This window comes from Carassius auratus, unplaced genomic scaffold, assembly GCF_003368295.1.
Source record: "Carassius auratus strain Wakin unplaced genomic scaffold, ASM336829v1 scaf_tig00032101, whole genome shotgun sequence".
NCBI classification, from domain to species: domain Eukaryota; kingdom Metazoa; phylum Chordata; class Actinopteri; order Cypriniformes; family Cyprinidae; genus Carassius; species Carassius auratus.
Genome location: NW_020525976.1, coordinates 16,007 through 42,544, shown reverse-complemented (window position 1 = coordinate 42,544; position 26,538 = coordinate 16,007). Strand labels below are relative to the sequence as shown.

The 26,538-nt window shown below is 35.0% G+C and overlaps 1 protein-coding gene across 3 annotated transcripts in view; it reads right to left on the bottom strand.

Annotated features, from left to right (window-relative positions):
• Nucleotides 1–13,048, bottom strand: part of LOC113080822 (myelin regulatory factor-like) — a 32,770-nt gene extending 19,722 nt beyond the window's left edge. For 2 of the 3 annotated variants that reach the window (XM_026252876.1, XM_026252875.1), the window contains exon 1: nucleotides 12,473–13,048. In XM_026252876.1, coding sequence (XP_026108661.1) covers nucleotides 12,473–12,521 — 49 coding nt within the window. In that variant the 5' untranslated portion in view covers nucleotides 12,522–13,048. The remainder of the gene's footprint in view (nucleotides 1–12,472) is intronic. The other variant, XM_026252874.1, reaches the window with a different exon arrangement.
• Nucleotides 13,049–26,538: the final 13,490 nt, after the last annotated feature.

The following is a 26,538-nucleotide window of genomic DNA, read 5'->3' as shown; positions in this document are numbered from 1 at the left end:
AGTGTGTAATATTTGGTTTGTTGTAATGGAACTGGCATGTGAATGCTACAGGCCTGGCTGGTCAAACACAATGCATTCCAGTGACAGCAATAAATACACTGTTACATGAACGAGACCATGCAAAACGGACAGACTATTCCCTCCATCAAACATCAACCCCAGGAAGTGTGTGCATCTGTATGTGCACACACTTTACCTGAGTGATTTATGACATACTGACATCAAGCTGAATGTGACCTTACCTGCCCAAATCCTCTCACAACAGTCACCAAGTACAGTAGCCCATTTAGGAGCCATTCAAACAACGCAATTGCGTGGGGCCCTATGATACAGAATAGAGGTCGACCGATGTATCACTTTTGCCGATTAATCGGCCCCGATAGTTGTTTGCTGGAACAATCGGTTATTGGCAAAAATCCATACCGATAGTTTTCCGGCTTTGTTTGTAAAGTGTGAGAGCAGCCTCTACACTGTAAAAAATAATTCAGTGGCTTAGTAAATTTCACAAAAATAAAGAGCTATATTTACTTAATAAAATCTTTTGAAATCATTTAAGTGATATTTTAAGTGGGTCAGGTTAAAAATAATAATTAAAAATCCAACAAATAATTTCTCTAAAATTTACATATATTATTTAAGTTTATGTAATGAAAATAAATAAGTATTTAACTAACTAATTATATTTTTAATATACCCTCAATATTTCTGGTGAATTCTAATAGAAATATTTGATAATTATTTACTTGTACTGATCTGTTTTAGAAACTAAAATTATTAAGTATTTCCTACCAATTTTCCTAAATAAAGTTCCAGCTTAATAAATGACGGTTTAAATAAATTGAGTAAATTTCGCGGCTAAAGTGATCACGTGAAAAAAAATCTGCTTTCCTCAGCAGAGACGTCGACTAGCCATACTCCTCACAACTCCTGGTAAGTAACGTTAGTCAGCTAATTCTACTTACGTTTGTAACACTTTATTATAAAGTTAATAATTATTAAGCATTTCCTAACAATTGTCTTTGTATTTTACGTCATCTTCAACAAGTTTCGTAGCTTAATCGAAGTCACCTGAAGGACGGCTTTCCTGAGTTTCCTCAGCAACGGCAAGACCCGCACTCCTCTCATATCGTTGTACGTTTTGTAATTTAGCCAGCTAAAACTAAATATGTTTGTGATGTTTAATTCAGAAGTTAAGTTTAACAAGTTTCGCGGCTCAAGCAAGAGGCACCTGTCACTGAAGGACTGCTTTTCTCAGCAACGACGTGAACAGCATTACTCGAATTTCCTGTAAGTAGTCATTTTATAACGATGTATATTTGCAATACTTTATTCAAAAGTTGATTAAACATTGACCGTGTGTACGTGTACATAACAGTTCGTTTTCTAAGTTAGTTAGTGGGGCAGCGATATGTATGTTAGGGTTTTTTTTTTGGTTTTTTTTTTTTTGGAGTGGATTAACTTTCGTACTAACGTTATTTGGATCACCGTTTATTTCAACCGCGTGAGTGTACCGTGGTCCAGCAACTATAACTATACATGCCCAATGGAAAACGATTTTGTACAGGTTCCCCTTTGGGGTCAGTGGCTTTTCAAAAGGGAACACATCATTTATGAACTTTCAAATGACATTCTGTCTTGTAAAAAGCTGTCACGTTGTTGTAAAACATCATAATTACTACATGAACTCAAGTATGAGCTCTTAAATAACCACTACAAATACGCCATGCAAAAGTATTTAAAATGGCGTGGACATAACATAGACTGGTGCGTTTTAATCAGCTCCCACTATAGGGAGTCAGCCAGTTTAAGGCCTGCTCCGTTGTAAAATCATTCTAGTGCACTGAAACCTAGATCACATACAATATCGGTCAAAAGTTTGAAAACAGTAAGCTTTTTAATGTTTATAAAATAAGTTTCTTAAGCTCATTAAGCTTGCATTTATTTAAAAAAAAAAAAAAAAATGCAGAAAAAACAACCGTCTATCCCCCCCTACCCTCTATCGCTATTTGGCTGGTAATTTTTTTTAGGGTTACTCGCCAGACTGATATAACATTTATACACCACACACACACTCATACGTACATATATATATATATATATATATATATATATATATATATATATACACACACATACATACATACATACATACATTAAAGCCGAATTTTCATTCCATTACTCCAGTCACCGCAGCTGTTTCACAACAAATCCAGACCTGGTGGGTATTGAAGGACAGCGGAGGCTGGGGGAGGGGTACATTGTTTTAATTTTAATTAAAGTAATATTTTTGTTCCCTGAAACAGATCAGTTTAATTTTGCATCCTTAAATAGTTTGATAGAAATTTCACAAATATATTATGTGTATTATAAATAAACAATTTGTTAGTCAAATACTAAATTGTTTTAGTGGAAAAAAAAGATAAAATATAACTACATTTTAGATAAAATTAACTGTTGTATTTTTAGTCAATTATTATATGTTTACATTTATGCATTTGGCAGAAGCTTTTATCCAAAGCAACTACATTGCATTTCAAGGTACACATTTACAATCGTATAATATTCAGAGATTTTATTAAGTTCATAAAGTTAAATATTATTGTAATATTTACTAAGCCACAGAATTATTTAGAGGGTTAAGGGTTGAGTGTGAGGGTTAATGCAATGCATTTTTTTTTTTTTCAAGTAGTGCAATTAAACAAGCTTTTTTGTTTCAAAACCATTAGTCATTTTACTTAAATATTAAACATGTTTATAAAGAAATTGGTTGAAATAATGCGGACCTCAATAAAAGCCTATAGCATTGATTTACAGCATAGAAGCTCGCAGTTGGTCTCTTTTAATTTTTCTTTTAGGTTTATTGTTAAAAATAAATGTCCCTATGTAGAAAATTAACCTGTCCTCTTGTTAAGAAGAATGCTGTTAATTTTTGCAACTCCTCCCCCTAGTAAACTTTGTTTGAGATTTTACCTATCATATGGTCCAACAGAATGTTTGCTTCTTCAGGTGCTATTTGTTTTGTGTATTTGTCGCTTTCTTGTAACATTCAGGTTTGAATGTTAGCTCTAACCAGTTATCTTTAAAATTTGCCTGTAGGGTTCAGCTGATCTACCCGTCTTCGTACACGCAGAGTTGGCAGAGGAGGTCATAAAAATCTACATCCTTCGGGACAATGATGGGGCAGTCAGCGATGTAGGAGTTGTGATTGAGAACATCACTGTCCTACGCAGTCTTGGGAATCTCAGCAGAGCCTGCTGCTATCTTTTGGGAGTCACGATGCATTGGATTTGAGATATCCCAAGACCCACAAATACAGGTCCTTCTCAAAAAATTAGCTTATTGTGATAAAGTTCATTATTTTCCATAATGTAATGATAAAAATTAAACTTTCATATATTTTAGATTCATTGCAAACCAACTGAAATATTTCAGGTCTTTTATTGTTTTAATACTGATGATTTTGGCATACAGCTCATGAAAACCCCAAATTCTCAAAACATTAGCATATTTCATCCGACCAATAAAATAAAAGTGTTTTTAATACAAAAAAAAAGTCATCCTTTAAATAATTATGTTCAGTTATGCACTCAATACTTTGGGAATCCTTTTGCAGAAATGACTGCTTCAATGTGGCGTGGCATGGAGGCAATCAGCCTGTGGCACTGCTGAGGTGTTATGGAGGCCCAGGATGCTTCGATAGCGGCCTTAAGCTCATCCAGAGTGTTGGGTCTTGCGTCTCTCAACTTTCTCTTCACAATATCCCACAGATTCTCTATGGGGTTCAGGTCAGGAGAGTTGGCAGGCCAATTGAGCACAGTAATACCATGGTCAGTAAACCATTTACCAGAGGTTTTGGCACTGTGAGCAGGTGCCAGGTCGCTGAAAAACGAAATCTTCATCTACATAAAGCTTTTCAGCAGATGGAAGCATGAAGTGCTCCAAAATCTCCTGATAGCTAGCTGCATTGACCCTGCCCTTGATAAAACACAGTAGACCAACCCCAGCAGCTGACATGGCACCCCAGACCATCACTGACTGTGGGTACTTGACACTGGACTTCAGGCATTTTGGCATTTCCTTCTCCCCAGTCTTCCTCCAGACTCTGGCACCTTGATTTCCGAATGACATCCAAAATTTGCTTTCATCCGAAAAAAGTAGTTTGGACCACTGAGCAACAGTCCAGTGCTGCTTCTCTGTAGCCCATTTCCTGCACACGCCTGTGCACGGTGGCTCTGGATGTTTCTACTCCAGACTCAGTCCACTGCTTCTGCAGGTCCCCCAAGGTCTGGAATCGGTCCTTCTCCACAATCTTCCTCTTCCGTCCAGTCACCTTTTCTCGTTGTGAAGCGTTTTTTGCCACACTTTTTCCTTCCCACAGACTTCCCACTGAGGTGCCTTGATACAGCACTCTGGGAACAGCCTATTCGTTCAGAAATTTCTTTCTGTGTCTTACCCTCTCGCTTGAGGGTGTCAATGATGGCCTTCTCAGGTTGGCAATCTTACCCATGATTGCGGTTTTGAGTAATGAACCAGGCTGGGAGTTTTTAAAAGCCTCAGGAATCTTTTGCAGGTGTTTAGAATTAATTAGTTGATTCAGATGATTAGGTTAATAGCTCGTTTAGAGAACCTTTTCATGATATACTCATTTTTTGAGATAGGAATTTTGGGTTTTAATGAGCTGTATGCCAAAATCAACACTATTAAAACAATAAAAGACCTGAAATATTTCAGTTGTTGTGCAATGAATCAAAAATATCTGAAAGTTTAATTTTTATCAATACATTATGGAAAATAATGAACTTTTATCATAATATACAAATTTTTTGAGAAAGACCTGTACTCACTTGAGTTGTTCCAAAAACTGTTTCTTGAGCTGGATCCTCCAAAACTCTCTGTTAATGTTCAGAGGTTAAAAAATTATCTTCTTGCATAGTAGTGGTTCATGATCATCCCACAGAATGGGTATTCCTGATGTAAGTGTTTCTGTTATTGGATTAATTCTGTTGAAGGGATAGTTCACTCAAAAAGATGATGTTGTCATAATTTACTCTCCCTCAATTTGTCCCAAACCTGTACGAGTTTCTTTCTTCTGTTGAACACAAAAGATATTTTAAGTGAAGTGACGTGACATTCAGCCAAGTATTAAAGAGTGTTGGTTAACGCATTTAAAGGTTGCCATTGACTTTGCATAGTATACTTTTTTTTTTTTTTTTCCTACCATGGAAGTCAATGGCAACTTTCAACTGTCTGTTAACCAACATTCATTAAAATATCTTTTGTGTTCAACAGAAGAAAGAAACTCGTACAGGTTTGGGACAACTTGAGGGCGAGTACATTATGACAACATCATCTTTTTGGGTGAACTGTCCCTTTAATATTGATGTAAGTGTTGTTGTTTTTTTATGGTTTAATGTTGAGTGTGACTGCAAATGGCTGGTATGCACCAGGAACAAAGTAAGATGTCATTTCTCTTACGGCTATCATATTTTACATGTAATCTACTTGAATACTAAGATGGATGAAATGTTTCATAAGGTTTTATCATTTCCCTTATGGCTGCTTTACAGTTTTTAATTTTTGCAATCTACTGGAATATTAAAATGGATAAAATGTTTCAAAGGTTGATTTTAGACTTTGTCTGATGTTTAATTGATAAATAAATGTTTAATAAAAAATGTGTTTCTTTCTTTATTTGGTTTTATTATATTAATTGTAAAGGGTAAATGGTGTAAAAAAAAAAGTGAATGCAACATTTTGATCATTTATAGTCCAATATTAAGTTAAATTCACTTTTACATGTAGTAAACATAGCACATTTGTTTGGTTAAATTTCATCCAATATATCAATTATATCTACTCAATATTTTTTGTTTATTTTACATAGAATTACAGTTGTGGTGTTTTATAATTTTGATTATATCTAATTAATTTTATTTCTCATATAAAGTTATTCAGTTATTCAGATTTACTTAATTTTTTTACTTACAATTACTCAATTTAAACAGTATATTTCATTGATTTCACAGCTTTAAAATTTACTCAATTTTTTTGAGTGTAAAAATGTTTCACCAAAAAATTGAGTAAATAATAGTTAAACTTTTTACAGTGTAGTGGTTGAAATAGCTGAGAGCATGGGCTTCTGTTTAGACATGCGATGCTGCACATTGACTAGAGCAAGAAACTGTAGACCCAGATTTAAATGCAGCTGACAGAAAATCCTGCCCTGCCACAGAACGCCATTCACATTGTTTTTCGTTTAATTGCATAATACTCACCTGAATCGTTGTTAATGTACATAATGAACTGTATATTACGCATTTTCATTTAAACGTTTGTCTTTCTTTGACTCTAATAAAGTCTGTATGATTAATTTATAGAGCTATAATATAGATCACTATTTCTGTTTGCTACGTTTTTTTTAACACTGAACTTCAAACTTATTTATGGGTCATTGTTCATTCTTGATGTAAACTTGTGTCCGTTTTAGGGCTGGGATAAACGATTATTTTTTAAACGATTAATCTAGCGATTATTTTTCCGATGCATAGATTAATCTAACGATTAATTTTTCCAGACCGATTCGATTTCGATTATCTCCCCATTAATTGACTACTAACAATTTATACATGATGATTTACATATCTGAATGAAAAAAACATGAATTCCTTAACATTGCAATATATGTTTATTCCTCTTAAAATTACAAAATAAAAGACTGACTAAGAATGCATTACTTTGCACTTGTATAGAGAGAGCATTCAATAAAACCTTGAAGCCTTGAAAACACATAGCTTACTGAAACAAGCTTACTGAACATATAGGGCCTAGCTTACTGAAAAAAGTTCTTCTTTCAGATGAAAATAACAACAACTTGATGTCTAGCAGTCAATAAAAAGGTCACCCAAAATACTTGTTTAGAGCAATTGAAAGAATACAGTAACCAATGTAAACTTGAGGGCTTTAGGCTAATACAGAGAGTGCTTTTCCAAAAAAAAAAAAAAAATTAACAGTGGGACCCAGCAGCCTGTCATGGAGAAAAAAAAAAATCCGAATTGCTCCACATGAAACTTTTTTCAAGAAGCAAGAAGCGCTCGTGTTGTTCATCAATGCAGAAAAACCCCTGGATTGGTTATATAACGTTGGACAGAATGTTGATCCGGCCATCGCGTATATTCAGCGCACATAAGGTAAACGTTTTGCAAACGTTTTTTAGAGAAATAAAAACAGGTCGAAGAATCGATGCGCATATTTTGCGTCGACATCATCGATGACCTCCACGCGTTGTCCCAGCCCTACTCAAACAGTACACTGACTGAACTGCTGTGAAGAGAGAACTGAAGATGAACACCGAGCCGAGTTTGATTTGAAAAAAAGCATTGTATCACATGCACAGAACTGTAAAGGTATTCGCAGCAACCAGTCAAAATAAAAGTCTGGTTTGTTTTGAAACCCATTTTTCAGTAGAATGTACATAGCCTACTACTACTGCTAAAATGTAACAAACATTATCTTCAAGGACTAATCACACAACATTTCTTTCATTTTTTAATTTTAATATTAAATCCCCTTTGTTTGCTAAAAATTTTTTTGTAATTAAAAGAAAAATTAATTTAATGTTTCATGCTTTGATTTAATAACAATAAAAATGGACACAGAATTTTTGAGGGGGAAAATCATAAGGCTTAAGTTAAGGCTTAAAATTAAGTTGTTTTACGCGTTCAAATAATTATACATGCTAAAACAGAATTTGGTAACAATAAAAATATTGCGAGAAAACATAAAACATTTCATAGGAAACTAAAAATGTATTTTTTGTTCAATTTGTATCAAACTGATGTGAAAATGTATAAGTTTCATGATTTAAATTAATAAGACTTGCTTTTTGATTGATAAACTTTAATTTAACTGTTAAAAAGGAGTGGAGAAAAATGTAAATGGAAAAACAGAATCCAGAAAAATTTGAATGGAAATAATGGAATTATTTCTACCGAAGGGGGAAGCCCTAAGATAAGCCCATTTACTGTGAATATAATGATTCATATAATTTCCCAAATGATTTGACATTCTTATCAGGAGAAAAAAAGCTCCTTATATAAAACGAAAGCTGGCAGGGATCGGGTTGGGTGGTGTAGGGATAACTTTCGGTGTTATTGAGCCCACAGATGGGTTGTGGTCCAAAACATCAACTCGTATGCTGACGTTTCAACTGATCAGCCCCCATAAATCACAGTGCATGTGTGCTTAATGTTTTCTGCCTTACAAAAACCCATACATATGTGTTTCTGCTTTTACATGTTGCATGTGTGTGTGTTAGTATGACCTGTGCCCTGCCCTTTTCTCACCCCACCCACAGCATGTATGAGAGTGTGTGTGCATCCATCTGTGTGCGTCTGTCTGTTATCTCTCTTCCTCACCCTGTCTGCATACTGTCACACTAATGGAGTTGGAATGAGGCAGCGATAGTGAAAAAAAGACGCGAGAAAAAAAGAAAAGAAAGACACATTACTCGCACCTCATTCTGATTTTTAATAGTCTTGTAGGTATGCCAGGAATGATGTTGTGCATTAGAGAGAGGGGCATGCGGACCCCCTTTAAGCAGCTTATGGCTAGACTCAATCGGGCTAAAATGCTTTTTGAGCACTCTTATGTCACAGGGGGTTTCTGTGCTAGTTATCTTTAGGTAAATATCTGAAAAATATTCACTCCATGCCTCTCAGAACCGAAGGGATAGAAGCCAGTAACCGTTTCCCAGAATTCCTTTCAACAGCCTCAATCATTAAAATTTCCTTGCGATTAAATAAAACACAGAAAGCGTTTCTCAAGGCTGTTTGTTTACATTTGCTTTTTATTAATATTTTGAAGATGTTTTTGTTTATTATTATTTTACATATTCATTTTAGTTTTAGATAAAGTTTTAGTAAGATTTTGTTTTATATTTATTAATTTTTTATATGTCTATATATTAATTTTCATTTCCGTTTGTTTATTATTTTAGTATTTAAGTTAAAATAAAAGAATATTAGAAATTTTGCCAATGAAAAGTTTTTACCCCTAAATATTATTTTAAGTTAACGTTTATTTTATTTCGAGTCAAATTTACACAGTTTTAATGGTTAAAATCAGCTACAAAGATGAAAAAAATATATTTTTATTTGGAATAAACATATAAATAAATAAAGTTACTACTAGACATCAATTAAATTAAGAGCAAATGGAGAATTTTGCTTAAGTCTCCTGCTTCTCAGATATTTCTTCTGGAGAAAAAGTCCAGAGTCACCTCTTTATGTGTCTCCTCTGTACAGAAGAAATCTACACAGAGTATCGAACTGTGCTCACATTTGCCAAAAAATACAGTCTCAGTCCAAAGTCAGAGATCTCAACGTAACCTCAAACATTTCTCATTTGATTCTTTAACTGAATGACAAATAATATGTGCCCTTTTCTAATCATTTCTTGTCAAAGAAACACCCAAGTTGATTTTTGAATGAAATAAGTTTTGATAGAGCGACCTCTGAGCAATGAAATTTTCCTCTAAGGGTCAAATGAGTCCTACAGACAAACAGCTCAATCTGTCTCTTCTTTTGTTCTTTGTGCTGCTGTACTCCACAATGGATGTTCACTTAAGATACCCTCCCCGCACAACACACACACAAACAAACAAACAGAGCACAAACACACAGATCATTCATCGGGATTCCTGGATGTGCAACACAATTAAAAACTGCAACCAGCCATCGATTCAATTGCAAAAATAGAAATTAGAAAACGACAACAGAATCGAAATGAATCAAAATCAGGATCTACTGCTTGATTCACAGGGGTTCACAAAAACAGATTTTTTATATATTTGCAAAAAATAAGTGTGTCCGCGCCACAATTATTCCCGATTACACAACACATGCTAACCTTTCTAGCGTGTCTCTGTGGAGAAGGCTGTCAGATCATCTCCAAGGCAGAGACAGAAGGGTTTTGGCTGGGACCAGAGGCACACCGTCTGCATCACTCCCCGACGGAAGAATGTAAACATGTGAATTTCTCACAAAAGAGCATCGCTTGGCGGCCGTGAACCCCAGAGCCCAATGAAGTCAACAGTATTTACAGTGAAAACCTGTCATATATACAAACAGTTACACCTGCTCTGAGAAAACACACTCATGCCTAATGATGTACCTCAAATAGTGTGTCTTAGAATCTGCCATAAACAACGATGACTGACAGAAACTAATATGACCACTCGGAGAGGACAATGGGGAGGCCCAAAACTCTTAAGAAAAGAAAGACAAGAAAAGAGTAAAGAAAAGAAGCAGAAGCCAATAAATCAACATTTTGCAGTGATTTAACCACACGTAATGCTTAAAAGGGCAAATCACACATATCCAGGTCATATTTTTACCCCCAAAATCTAAAAGAAAAAATAATAACATTATTTACAAATTAAGTCTTCAAATGGTCATTACCACAATGCATCTATATGAATATATTCTCATTAATCTCGATAGCAATTCTCTTTACTGTAGTCTTTTAAATGGTAAAATTGCCTTTACCCCAATGTATTTAGGTATTTATTGTAATTATCATTATTCTCAATTACTACAATAAAAAGTTTTTTTTTGTACTCATTATTCTCAATAGTGATTCTAATAACTGTAATTTCTTAAAAAGAAATTAGCATTTACCCCAATGTAACTGGATATTTTTTTGTAATTCTAATTATTTTCAGTAATGATTACTAAAATAATAATAAAAGTCATTTCTGCATTAAAAATATTTGTGTAATCATTATTCTCAATAGTGATTCCTATTACTGTAATTACTTTAAATTGGCAAATTAACATTATTGCAATGTAACTAAATCTTTTTTTGTAATTTTCATTATTCTCATTAGTTATTCTCATTACTGTAATGCTTTACAAATTAGACAAATTGTCTTTATTGCAACGCATCTAGACATTTTTTGTAATCCTCAATATTCTCAGTAGTTATTCTCTCATTACTGTAATTTTAAAAAAGGTTAAAATTGTAAATACGGCAGAGCATCAATATTTTTTTGTAATTGTCATGATTCTCATATTGACTGTCATTATTGTAATTAAAAAATGCACTTTACTTAAAAATACTTTATATTTTTATAAATCATTATCATAATGAAAATTGTTGATAAAGTGTATTAAATTGTCATTAAACAATGCAAAAAAAAAAAAAAAATTTAGATTTTGACCAATGTCACAAAATAGACAAATCAGAGCATATCACATGTGATTAATTCTATTGTTTTTATTTTCCTTTTCCTTGCCCAACACTCCCAGCTATCTATTCATGAATCCATCTCTCTCTTAAATTCTCCTATTCTCAATGTCTCTGTCTTAACCATTACAAACACACCATTTATCACATTCCTCCATCCTTCCCAGTGTTTCTTCTCAAACCCCTCCTTCTCTCTCCTCTGGATATCATCCTTCGCTCCCTGCATCCGTACATCATCATCATCAAATCCCTCTTTTTCTGTGATCCCCTCCATCTTTCTGCCCTTTCCCAACATTCCTACACTGATTTCTGACCCCTCCAATGCCCTGATGTGGCCTTTTGTGTTTCTCTCCCAAAATATTCAGCATAACCCATGTAATCCAGCTAAATCATGCACCAATAATGTTTGAGAAAAAACATGGTGGTAAAATACATACCAACCCATATTGGCAAACAACAGACATTGGCAAGTTAAAGGAGTCACTTCTGTCATCATTTACTAACCCTCCCTTCGTTCCAAACCTGTATGAGTTTATTTCTTCTGTTGAACACAAAATAAGATATTTTTTAAAAATGTTGTTAACCGAAACTGTTGACAGGCAACTCTGACTTTTTTCCTACTATGGAAGTCAATGGTTCCCATTAACTGTTTGGATACTAATATCTTATTTGGTGTTCAACTGAAGTAAGAAACTGTGTAGTGTGAGTAAATCTAAGAAAGAAGGTGAGAAATTGTCTTTCTGTAAGTGAACTAATCCCTAAACTTAAACATGTATTGATATTGAGCTTTAACTGTAGGATAGTAGATTATTGAGAAATAAGTGTAGAACATCATCACTAACAAGATGTGTTTTTTTCTACGTAATGCATACGTAACAATAAAGGAGTAGTATATAATCACATTTTTTATTTCATCTCAGGCAAAAAGCAACAAAAAGTACCAGCAAAGTACCATAACAAGTTCTTGAACGCATGTTTTTGGACATACACCATGGTATTTTTTTTTATTAGTGTAAGCCTCGCATGCTTTTATTAGTGTAACCTAATGTACAGTTAGTCAAGTTGACTCAGACAAATAAAATCTGACTTTTAGATCACCTAAAAACTTGAATATAGAAACTGTAGCGAGGTTCTGCCGTCTGATACGTCACTGTAACATTATTAGGGAAGAAACCAACAAACTATTTTTGAACTGTCACATTAACAGGTGATCGATGAACTGTCTTACCTTCGAAGAATCTCTGTAAGGCCTCCGTTTCATCAATCACGGTTTCCATTCTAGTGGCTCCCGCGTATAAACTCCATGAACATTAACGGACGGATCCTCCGGCGCGGCGCGCGGGAGCGGCGGGAGTCGCGTGCGCTTTAAACGCTCATCATCTCGACGCACAATTATCTTTATATAAGTTACTAACAAGCCACTGAGTTCCCCGGAACGAGTTCGGTGTCAATATCTTCTCTGGATTATTAATGAATATAACAATAAAAAAAAAAAAAAAAAGTTTTGTTGTAACGGTTTCTTGCGTAAAACACAAATTCCTTTTCTGAGGAGATTTTACCTTTGAATGTCAGGTGGAGGCATATTCCAGTTTTCCCCTGATGATTTCGTTTATTTATAAGCACGAGGCATAACTACAGATCTATTTCATGCGAGATAGTCATTTGAAGTTAGATAACATATTTTATTCGGTTAAAATGAGCCAGTGAGAGTTTCTTTCGCGCACGGAGATACGCTCGAGTCACTTTCAGTGAAGCGCGCTCACCGTCCTTCTATGCGCGCTCTTGCTGAACTTGCGCCGTGCTCGCGCGCTCAGTTGCAAGCAGTGGCGGCTCTAGACAAATTTTACTAGGGGGGCCAAGGAGGGGCCAGTGTTTAACAAGAGGGGCACATTAAAAATGGCAACATATTTTATTTAAATGTAATGCAAATAAATACTAAAGTAATTCTTGAAAAAACCTACACAGTAATTTTACACAATCTAAACAATGTTAATAAAAACAAATTACTATTAGTACTCTTATAAAGTTCAATCAGGCAATCATACATTTCACAATTGAATATTTATATATGAATGTCAAGAATTCAAAAGTGTATATATTTATAATGCTTACACTACACTACACAGAAATAATATGCAATTAAATTATGCTTATTTTAAATGTATTGTGCAGGCTAAAAATATAATAAGCTTTTAATAATCTTTCAGTGCGCAAAACCATGATAATATGATCATGGTGATCAATGGATTTTTGTTGCAGTGTGTCTTTCCAGTAAAACAAAAAAAGATGTAACACCAAAGTCCTCGACACGTTGAACCAGATGAGTTGGGCTTTTTGCTCCATGACTGTTTATTTACAGCACACCAGACAAATGTGAACCACACACCAAACAAGGTATTGTAAGTACATGGTCATGTACTTACACTCTGAATTTAACTGACACAATGATTGGAAATGTTTGCTTTTCTGCTGATCAAGAAAAAAATTATTATAAAAATAGAGCTCTCTTTTAGAGAGAGATAATACCAATTCCTTACATAATACCTAATTGGAATAGCATTGTGGAGAATATACCTTGGGAGAAATTATGGACCTTTGCTCATAGATATCTGCTTACCAACAAAGTAAAATAAATAACATTTAAGTTAATTCACAAATGTTACCCAACTAAAGTTAGACATTGACGTGAGTTGCTGTTTTTGTCATTCTTCTGAAGAAGTCTTCATTCATTTATTTTGGCAATGCTCCTACACTGAAAAATTTTGGTCAGACTTTTTGGCATCTATTCAGTGTTATTTTGTAAGTGACTTCACTTCTGTTGTACAGTGACTTCTGTTTTCATTTGGATTGTTTGACCATTCAAAAGAGAATACTGGAAAATATTACATAATTAATTTATGTTTCCTGTTAGCTAAATTTCACATTTATAAACAAAAGTTTACTGGCTATAAACCTCTTTTTTCTTTATTCAAATTGGACTAGACAAATATGTGGAAACTATACCACATCCCGACTTAAGAGCGGGTTCGCGAATCATTTGAGTCAGATCGCTACTTCAGAGCGGGTTTACGAATCATTTGAATCATTTGAGTCAGATCGCTACTTCAGAGCGGGTTCGCGAATCATTTGAGTTAGATCGCTACTTCAGAGCGGGTTTACGAATCATTTGAATCATTTGAGTCAGATCGTTACTTAATAACGGGTTCACGAATCATTTGAGTCAGATCGCGACTTCAGAGCGGGTTCGCGAATCATTTGAGTCATCTGAATCATTTGCGTCATTTGAGTCAGATCGCGACTTCAGAGCGGGTTGGCGAATCATTTGAGTCAGATCGCGACTTCAGAGCGGGTTCGCGAATCATTTGAGTCAGAACGCGACTTCAGAGGGGGTTCGCGAATCATTTGAGTCAGATCGCTACTTCAGAGCGGGCTGGCGAATCATTTGAGTCAGACTGCGACTTCAGAGCGGGTTCCCGAATCATTTGAGTCAGATCAGGACTTCAGAGCGGGTTCCCGAATCATTTGAGTCAGATCAGGACTTCAGAGCGGGTTCGCGAATCATTTGAGTCAGATCGCGACTTCAGAGCGGGTTCCCGAATCATAACGCGATCTAACAGGCACAAGCGAGTCTTTTAAAAACAGCAACAAACATAAAATAAAAATACACAAAATAAAAGTAATTTTATGCAAATCCACAGCCTTTTAATCTACAGATCAAGCATTATAATGTGAGTATATAATATTGGAGAGAGTTTTATGCATGCATCATGCCATGCATCCTGCTGTAAATGGACAAGGTGCGCGCTATTTGAATACTGAAGGGAGAATGATTGACAGCCGCAGAGGAGGGCCAAACAAGGTTTCCGTAAACTTTAATTTAATGATGTAAATAGTCTTCTGTCCATAACATTAAGCTATGAAATTGGTTCAGACGACTTTGAGAAATTATAATCAGACCCAAGTCACCCAAACTGATGTGAAAAAAACGGGAGGCCCCGAAAAGCGCCATGTTTGCATCCCTGAATATGATTAAGTTCCTAAGTGTTTGGGTGCTATGCACTAATTTACCTGTGTAGAACGTTCTGCTTTTGGCGCTCGCGTGTAAAATAATATTACTTTTTTTTCAGCATGGGGGTGGCCAGGGACATGTCTACAGAGGCACGGGCTTCCCTCCGTGTAGAACCACCACTGGTTGCGAGGAAAGACAAATGTCCCCCCCAAAAAAACTATTTTTATCAAGGATTTTCATTCAGGTTTATCCGTGACAATTTATTACGTTCGAAAGTGACTTTTCAGGCCAACTAAAGAGACAAAGCACAGAAACGAGAACTAAACACTTGAGTTCAATGCATTAATTAGTAGCCAAGTAATAAATTACTGAAATTTTGTTAGTTTTGCATTGAAAACGTAAGGTTCTACTCTTCATTTTTTCCCCCTGTAATTTAAAAGTATAGATATAATATAACATAATAGTAGATTTAGCATCCAAGTTTAACATATACTTTTATAATGCGTTTAAAATGTACTACCTTCTAATTTAAACACTTTGGTCAACAATTTTAGCAATTTTATTTGTATTTGTAAGAATTAAAAGAACAGTTCATGAGTAATGCACTACCTTTTAGAGAAAGTAATTACATTAATTGAATTACACTATTTCATTTAACAAAAATTAGCAAAGAAAATACAATGCTTTTTGTATTTTTTAAGTGAATGTTATAAATTAGTGTGGTATATATCAAACTATTACCATCTGATGGTACAGCTATTATTTTATTTAGGCCTATTTTTGTCACTTTTTATTAAACTACATGGTATTATTGTGATTTTGTGTCATTTTGTATTATTTTTATACCGTTTTTCATGATTCTGCTTTTAAAATATTGTAGCATCACATCGGTTGTGTTATTGGTTGAGGGATTGTGAATGAATGAGGTGTAATGCAATCATTTATCACTGCATGAGCTGAGGGATCTGTTTCTCTCGTCTCTTTATCCGCGACCTCTTTACAAACAATGACCCTGTGTCCATCCAACCCCCCTCCCAATCAAATGCAGTTTTGTTGTTTTTACTCACAGCTGGAGCATCTTTCTCTTTCGTTCTCTCGCTCTCCTTTTTCCTCTGTTTGACCTGAACAAGACGCCCGTTCTTCCCACGACACACTGTGTGGATTGTTTGGGAGGACGCAGGCGAGAAAAAGAAGAGCTTGAGGCTGCAGAGACAAAGAAACATCTGGCTGTGTTAATGCACTTCATCTAAATGTGAGTGTAGCTGTGTGGCCGCACACATGTGACCATCCACAATTAGTGTGTGTGTGTGTTTATATGTGAGTGTGTGTATGTGAAGTTACAGCATGTCTTGCTCTGGCTCTATATGACTATTGTTGACTAAAGTCATTGAGACCATGTCATTCAGTAAAGCTATAAGCAAATGATGACAGACACTCTGGTTTGTAGCGATTTGCGCTAAAATAAGTTGGTAACAATATAAAACCCCAACTCATTAACCTCTAAAACATTTTCTTATTATATTTCACACAAAAACCTTAGAATTTCCTCTCTCTCTCTCTCAGCAGGTGTGTCTACATTCTGAGTAATGTGTCTTATCATCCATTCCAGTAAATTATAAAGAGTGTGCATGTGTGTTTGTGTTACATACAGTTTTTATTTGTGTGTGTGATTACTGGTTGCAGATATTTTTAAAACCAAATGTTCCCATTATGTACATTATTAAGAATTTTTTTTTTTAGTTGCATGTATAGAAAACAATGCAAATCTGAGAATTAATTCATGAAAATGTTCAATTCCATTGAAATCAAAACCCAGGATCATTTGTACTGATTAGTCTTGTTCAATTTAAATACTTTTTTTTTTTCATTTTAAAACTTTCAACAAAAAAAAAAGTTTTTTTATCATATCAATATTCAAAGTCTGTCTTTACTAACTTTGTTTTTCTAGTTAGAAATAAAAAAAGAAATTTCAGTCCATATTCATTTTATATCCTCACACTGAAATTTGATTTGGAATTCTGCATCCTGTTTGCTACCTCAATTAATATGCATAATAATTAATTTATAATTTACATTATACCATATGAGCCTGATTAATTGGCATTCTTATATCCACATATAGGTATTAGACCACTTATATTGATTAAAAACATTCTCCAACCTCGAGCCAGTGCCTTTTGAAATAATTTTTAAAATACAAATAAACAAAACTGTGGAAAATTACATTCATTTTTAGAATAATTGTAATTTTTTTATTTTCTATTTGCCAGTGTAACAATAATAAATCCAAAGATTACAAAAGAGACAGAGAAACTTTTACTGTTACTGAGCAATATTAAATCACAACAAATGTTTTCTCCAAAATGTTTGATCATCAAGCAGAAGCTTTTTTGTATTGTTTAAGTATTGGTATTCTATATAAAATGTTTATTAATGTATTGTGTGTACTTGCCTAGCAATGATTTAGAAACGTCTATCCAAATAATGTATTGCAGTCTCGTCACTCCCGTTCACTAGGGGGCGCCAGAGTCCATCACTCGGACCTAGCCGGGAAGTGTTGCCAAGTCCGCTGTTTTCCTGCGCAAACGCTATTGGGGTAGTTTTGGGTACATCTGGCAACCCAGAGGCAACCCAGGCCAAATCAAGATTGTGATTGGACAGGCAGGTAACCCGCGTCGTTGCCATAATCATGAATTTATGAGCAAAAATAAACGTAGTTTTAATGATATCATACTGAAATCTTTATGTTACTCTATTATTTATTCAATGCTATGAAATATTTGACAGTTATTTATGTGGTTTAATAGAACATTTATTGAAATCCAATTCTTCTTTCTTACTAATATTGATGTGCTGATTACAAAAATAAGACGTGCAGTTTCAAAACTTTTCACATTCAGTTGCTTTTGTTATTTTAACTTTAGCTTTAGCTTTAAAGGTAATACACATAAATAATTAGAAAAACTCTTCATATTTTTTTTTTAGTTTTTAAAAAAAGTTTTTATAAATATTTTTGAACTCGGCTTCATCAAATTAGGAAATATTACACCTTTTTTTTTGTGTGCAAATCAGAAGACATTTTTTTCAAGATGCAGGGCTATGTTACAGCTTTTCTGTTAAATTATTTACATTTTTAATACATTTTTATATTTCTATAATTATTTAAAAATATTAGGCTACATTGATCAACACTCCATATCCCATAACTGCAAAGCAAAAAAAAGATTTTATAATTTAAAAAAAATACTGGCATAAGTATTTCCATGACTTGTGAAATTTAGTTCAGGTGCGTCCTATTTCTCTGAAATATTATTTTCACACTTTGAGTAAATCTGTGGCAAATTCAAGTCAACAGGAGAAACTATTTTAACTGGAACTGAAGTAATTTGATTCTTTCACTCTCTGTGAAGGGTGTGTGTTAGCTGAGCTTGATTAAAGCACACTAGCCTGGAGATGCCAACATTGTGTTCGCACTGCTCAGATAACACTGACTGGCAGGTTAACAAAAATTGTGCATCCTGGAATCATTTAATTTTACTGAACTGCACATTAATATTGCTGGACACACATGGAGAGCAGTCAAGGAATTGACTATTAAATGCATATTATACTTACATTCAAAATCTTTTATAAAATCCTTGTGTAATTCAATAGTGTCTGTTTTACACAATATTTAATGTGAAATATTTGTATATTTGTGCATCATGTATTGTGTTAACGGCAAAGTCTATGTTCATGGCTTGGCTATCTATCAGCACAATGCAGCTGTAACCCAGACTGTAATGTCACTGTCAGAACAAAAGATTTGTAAAATGAGCGTGGGGACAAAGAAAGAGATGCAGTCAATCTGTTGGCCCACGCCGAGCTGCAGATACAGTGATCGGCCTCCTGAATGAACCACACTTTAATAATGCAAGCTTTAGACTGGCTTTCAGAAAATGAGCTGGTTTTCATTCATGGGAAAAACACGGGAAACAAAAGAGGCGGACAATTTGTAACATTAGGCTCACATTTGTACCTTGTAGAGTTTCTGAAGAAATCCCAACTGTGTCTTAAACTACAGTATGCTTAAATTTGCCAAGACACCAAAGTCTATACGCAGAAGTCAGTCTAGTTTTATTTATTTTTTTATTTTACTGAGACACATTTGGTACTGAAGTTAAACATAACCATTAAGTCTCATAACCATTATGTCTTGTGTTTGCTTTAGCCTGGTTTCTCATGATGTACTGTATGTTCACTGTTAAGTGTGCTTTATACTGAGTAAGTGTTGATTGTGTCTTGTTTTCTTTTCTTATTCCTGACCCATTAGATCTCTACGCAATCAACTACTGTTTTCTTATCTGTAAATCAAAGTTTGATTACAATTCGTAATCTTCCATATATAATACTATTTTCATAAATAATTCCTGACAATACTTGTTGTTTCCCTACTTCAGAATTATACCTTATATACTTTTTAAATCACTAACCTGTATAAGACTGGCATCTGCATGTCAAGTGTACGTCACTTAAAAATGTTGTCAAAAATATGTTTTTATTTTTTTTGATGTAGACACTTTGGAGTGCACTTTTAATGTGTAGCTATAATCACCGTTTCTTTAATAATAATAATAAAAAAATTGAAACTAATTTGGAATAATTTGTTCTAATTAAGTATGCATTAGCCTACCTTTGTGTTCTGTTGCAGGAATATCTGAGGCACGGAGCTCGTATCGGGTTCGCGAATCATTTGAGTCAGTTCGGGAGTTCGGAGCGTGAATAATTTTAATCAGTTCGGGAGCTCGGAGCGGGATCGCGAATCATTTGAGTCAGGTTGGGGATCGCGAATCATGTGAGTCAGTTTGGGATTGTGGAGCGGGATCGCGAATCATTTGAGTCAATCATTTGAGTCAGATTGGGGATCGCCAATCATTTGAATCAGTTCGGGAGTTCGGGGCGTGAATCATTTGAGTCCAACATCATTTGAGTCAGTTTGGGGATCGCGAATCATTTGAGTCAGTTCGAGAGTTCGGAGTGTGAATCATTTTTATCAGTTCGGGAGCTCTGAGCGGGTACGGGAGTTCGGAGCGGATTCGCGAATCATTCAGTTCGGGAGTTCGGAGCGTGAATCATTTTAATCAGTTCCGGAGCTTGGAGCGGGATCGCGAATCATTTTAATCAGTTCAGGAGCTTGGAGCGGGATCGCGAATCATTTGAGTCAGTTTGGGGATCGCGAATCATTAGAGTCAGTTTGGGAGTTTGGAGCAAGGGGCAAGGAACTCGACCGGAAGTTGAAGTCGGGCGGTGGCTGCCATCTTTTAGCAGAACTTCACTTGCGTTAGCATTCCCATAGACTCCCATTCATTTTGGCGTCACTTTGACAGCGAATAACTTTACATCTGAGGCGTTTAAAGACTCCGTCTGTCCATTATTTATTTCTAAAGATACACGACAATGTATAAAGGGCTCCATTACCTTCTATGTTACATTATGAACCCGTATAAACAGTTTTTGTAAAAAATAGGCTAACGATTGCGTCACAACCACTCGGCTCTCTGTCGCATTACCGTACAGACAGGAGGAGAAGCTCGCAGGCAATTAACTTAAGATGGCGTACTGGCGTTACATTTTAAAATACTATACAAAATAATTAATCAGATTACTTACTCCTGCTCACTCACGACAAAGAACTCCCCGCTCAAGCTCGCCGTCTCTGCAAGATTAACGATGGCAGTTTGCACGCACAGCCACTTAGAAGATTTACATCTGGCAGACAGGTTGCTGACGTCGTCAAGCTTCGTTTGAGTCTGCGCGTCAGAAACGGAAGTGCTAAAAAACGCTAAAAATGGGCTTCATTTGTTTCAATTGAGTTCCAATGGGGTCGCTGTGTCCATTTCTTTTACTGTCTATGGTTTGGAGCAGCTTCGCGGATCATTTGTATCAGTTCGAGAGTTCGTAGCGGTTCGCGAATCTGAATGTATGTATGTATGTTTCTCGAAATTGATTCTGAATAATTCAGATTGCTTTCATTTATTTATTTCAAAATGTTTTGTGTTATGTTGTCCATTGTTGATAGTTTTCATAGCTACTTAAGCTGTGAAAGGAAAAGTTTTAAGGGCTCGTCACAACAGCTTTTATGATGCAGAAGCCACTTTAGTTTTTGATTCTGAATATATTATTCAGGTGTTTCGTTATTTATTTCAGAAATCCTTGTGATATACACTATTCAGTTTGTGTTGGTCTGATTTAATCAAAATAGTGTTTAAAAATTACTTTCTGTTTTACTTTGTGTTTGTAGACCGCATAAAAGCGGATTAATGGGAATATTAAATAAAGTTCTTTAAAAAAAAGTTACTTTTTACAGTAATGCTTTACTTTTTGGTGTAAGTAATCAACAAAGTAATTGAGTTACTTTTTGAATTAAATAACTAGTAACTGTAACTACTATTTCTTTGTAACTAGCACAACACTGCTAGGATGTTGATCGTACACCTCGCCAAACGTCATCGGACTCACTTCAGTAATTCTCTGTCCATCGTTGTGAAACTCACTGACCACTACAACAAACCCACAAAGGGTGTAATAATGTCCTCGCTTCATAAAGCCCGTGAGTTCTTTTCAAACGCGCTCTATGATGTCATAAAGCTCTGAATCTCTCAGAACTTTCATAATGATTGCCGTTAATTTTATATACAGTATACATAAAAAAAGTAAAAAAAAAAAAAGTAAAAAAAAAAAAAAAAAAAACACACCCAAGACCAAAATCTGTCAGAATATTGTGATCAGTGGTGGACAGTAACGGAGTAGCTTTACTTCGTTACTGTACTTAAGTACATTTTTCAAGTATCTGTAGGCTACTTTACTGAAGTACTTTTGAGTAACTTTTACTTTTACTTCACTATATTCCAAAACATAAGATCGTACTTTTAACTTCACTACATTTCATAAAACATATCGTTACTCCCTATAATATATCACGTGCTCCGACACGCAGAAGCGGTGTCTGATTCATCATGAACGAACTGAGTCTTTTCATAATAAACCTTTAAATCGGATCGCGAATCGCACTAAACGATTCGTTTACGAATTAGAATGATCCGATTGCAGCTGTTCTGGAGTCGACCACTCACTGATTCAAATGAACCGTTTAGTGCGAGTCTACAGAAGTAAGAACCGTGAAATATTGTGAGCGCGTGCGTCTGATGTTGATAAAAGTAAGTTATTAATGTCGGAATTTAGGATTAATTATTGTAACTGAAAATCATATTTTTTATTATTTATTTTATATATTTTATTTTGATAATTTAGAATTATTACTGAAATACAACCTTTTTTTGTTTCAAACAGTTCATTGAACAATAATAAATGAAGTACCTGAAGCTGACAATGAAGTAAATGTATAATAATTAGCAAAGATGATTAATTTAGCCTGTAAACGCGCGTGTGAGGGGCGGAGACGCGCCGCGGAGCGTCAGACGCGCTTGAGGACCAAACACAGCAGAGTGGTAGGAAACTTCACTCCTCTCTCTTTTACTATAGCGATTTATTTTTAGATACGTGATCTGAGTCTTTCATAGAGTTGTAGAGTTAGAGTTATTAGAGAAATATAATTATTTTTTTACATTGATTCAGATCGGCACTTCGGAGCATGTTCGCGACTCGGTTGATTCAGATCGGGACTTCTGGACTTCGGAGCATTTTCGCGACTCCGTTGATTCAGATCGGCACTTCGGAGCATGTTCGCGACTCGGTTGATTCAGATCGGGACTTCGGAGCATGTTCGCGACTCGGTTGATTCAGATCTGCACTTCGGAGCCTGTTCGCGACTCGGTTGATTCAGATCGGCACTTCGGAGCCTGTTCGCGACTCGGTTGATTCAGATCGGGACTTCGGAGCCTGTTCGCGACTCGGTTGATTCAGATCGGGACTTCGGAGCATGTTCGCGACTCGGTTGATTCAGATCGGGACTTCGGAGCATGTTCGCGACTCGGTTGATTCAGATCGGGACTTCGGAGCATGTTCGCGACTCGGTTGATTCAGATCGGCACTTCGGAGCCTGTTCGCGACTCGGTTGATTCAGATCGGGACTTCGGAGCCTGTTCGCGACTCGGTTGATTCAGATCGGCACTTAGGAGCATGTTCCCGACTCGGTTGATTCAGATCGGCACTTCGGAGACTGTTCTCGACTCGGTTGATACCGATCGGCACTTCGGAGCATGTTCGCGACTCGGTTGATTCAGATTGGGACTTCGGAGCATGTTTGAGATTTTTTTTTAATTCAGATCTTGAAGCAGGAAGTGTTTGTCAAACAGTTAATTGGTGATAAATGAATATTTGAACTTGAGGCTTTTTTTTTTAGACGAGTAACGTTAGACAGACATGAATGTTTATTCAGAACGGTACTGAAAATAAGTAAATATTGTAGCTGATGCTTAATGTCTAGCAGGCTTGCTGGTGCTAACTTGAGGTAATTTTTATAAATAATGTACAAATATTTTTATTCAACCACATATATATATATATATATATATATATATATATATATATATATATATATATATATAGATAGATAGATAGATAGATAGATAACATCTGGGGAGAAAAGAAAGGATGTGATGTTCAGAACATGGTAACTACAGTAATTATCAAAGAGGGGAAGAGATGCACCCCGTTTGGCCAGGGGTGTTTTTACACCCCAGACAAGGTTTGAGAAGGAAAAAAATCATTAAGAAAATATAATTATATTTTCCTTAAGATGTTCTTCCTAACTTCAGGCCTTATTATCTTGTCATATATAACTGTGGTTTTCTGTAAAACAACAAACTTTAAAATACTTTGTTCTTACTGGTGAAAATCAGATGGTCATCTCTGTTTTCTCTCAGGTTCATCACAGTGTAAGCTTCACATTGAACATTACTCTCGTCAGCGTAGTCCATATCAACAACAAAAATATATCTTGACTCCATATAGTGGTTATTTTGGAAAAAATCCCAGGTATTTTGAGCAGTATAAAAAAATTAAAAAAGTGCTAATATAAAATTAAATTAGCCTATATGAAATTGCAAACATCTATCTTTCAGTACTTTTTTACTTAAGTACATAAAAAATTGAGTACTTTTGTACTTTCACTTGAGTAAAATTGAAAAAGGAGTACTTTTACTGGAGTAATATTTTATTATTCGTATCTGTACTTTTACTCAAGTAGTTGATTTGTGTACTTCGTCCACCACTGATTGTGATAAAGCAAATATGCATCATACCTAATATTAATTAAATGTTGTATCCATATATTTTAATACAGTTTTTATTAAATTTACAATATGTAAAACATATTTTAAACAAAACATATTATTTTTTTTTCTGCATAAACGAAACCTCATAGAATCTGCCGTTATTATTTTTAACTGGTTTGAAATGAAAATTGTGTCTGTGTACTGTAAATACAATACATAAGACTTAATAATGACTTTTAGGAGCCGTATGATAGTTTGTCCAACAGAGGGCGTCTGTTTAACATTTGGCCTAATATGTTCAGAATGAGGTTTGATTGAATCGTGTGCAGTGTCTTGTTTTACAGTGCGAGGTTTATTGCTACACGTGTGTATCTTTTCTCTAGCATATGCAATGATGTTCTTTTACTGTATGAAATCACTACTGTGTCCTACATTCAACTCTGTTTGGAAACTGTAAACCTCAAACAAATTTGCCTCTAAATTTATCACCAAGACATTCTTTTGAACAGTTTTATGAATAATGTTTAACAGAACTTGCTTCTTTCAGCAGTCAATGTAATCCTGAGAAAGTGAGCATTTAATGTGTCATCGGATGTTAATTATAAACCAAAACTCAAGGTTCCTAAAGTCAAACACTCCACTGATCTGTGCGCATGTACTGCACCGACCTGTCTTCATACCAGTGGACTCAAACTTTGTGTATGAAGTTTTTCTGTTTTATGTCATATGTGAATTTTCATTTTAAAGGAATGCATGAAAATGTGCCCTTATCCCTTCCAAGATGTAGATGAGGTTGTTTCTCAGAACAGATTTGGAGAAATGTAACATTCCATCACTTGCTCATTGATGGATCCTCTGCAGTGAATGGGTGCCGTCAGAATGAGAGTTAAACAGTTCAAACTGGAATATAGAACATTAAATGCATAGAGCGTGTTTATGATGCTATTTGTGTTATTTTTGGAGCTTGATCCACTTTTATTCTACAGAACAAAGAATGTTATTTGAGTTTGGAATGGTGTAAGGGTTACATTTTTATTCTTACATAATCAGCTAAAAATCCATCCTAAAGTGAGTAAAGTGTGTTTGCAGGCCGGAGTCATGCTCCATATCAGTGACATCCAAACCTGTTCAATGTTCCACACCGTTGCTCTTCTTTCACTCCGTTCTTTGAAGATGCTTCTTCTTGATCATACAGAGTTACCGAACTGGACAAGGAACAGGAATTTGCTTACATCACTAAACAAATGTCACAATATGCCATGCATGTTCTGATATAAATACAGAGGTTATAGTATTATAGTAATGTCCCTTTAAACCCATTTTCTGCTTTGCCAGTATATGGTGCATATCATACGGCAATAAAATGGTTGATAACGAAGGGATGACTTCCAGTAAACCAAATGTTTTCTTGGTCCAGGTATTGTGAAATTCGATATAGTGGTATGGTATAGAAATTGTTCTGGTATATAGTGCACCAGGTAGAGGATACATGTTTTTGCTCTGGAGAAAAGCAAAAAATAAATAAATAAATAAAATAAATAAGGATTTATATTTGTTAGTAAAGATTTACATTTAAATTATTTGCATTCATATGCAGTGAGTTGTTTGTATGTTGAGGAAATGCATTGTGTGAAAGTGGCTATGCGTAAAGCACCTTTAAATAATATTTGAATTATTCAATGTTATTTAATGCAATATTAGGTCTTTGTATGTATTTATTGTTTTTCACTTTTAGTACTCTGATATCTTTATAATTAATAGTCATTCAATCTTAACGTAACATTTTAATAAATTGCTTAAATGCATTATGTGACATTGAAATGGATATGAATAAAGTGGTTTCGGATGCAGCACCTTTAGAAAATATTGCAATTATTCAATGTTAGTTTAATTCAGTTTTAAGTATTAGCAATATTATATTCAATATTAAACATTTTTCATTCAGTGTTTAATACAGTGTTCTACCATTTTACTTAATGCTTGCCTTTACTTAATATTCAGTTTTATGTTTTTTAACTTTTGATTTCATTTTAATATCAGAAAATAATGAAGTCATGCAATTGCAATGCA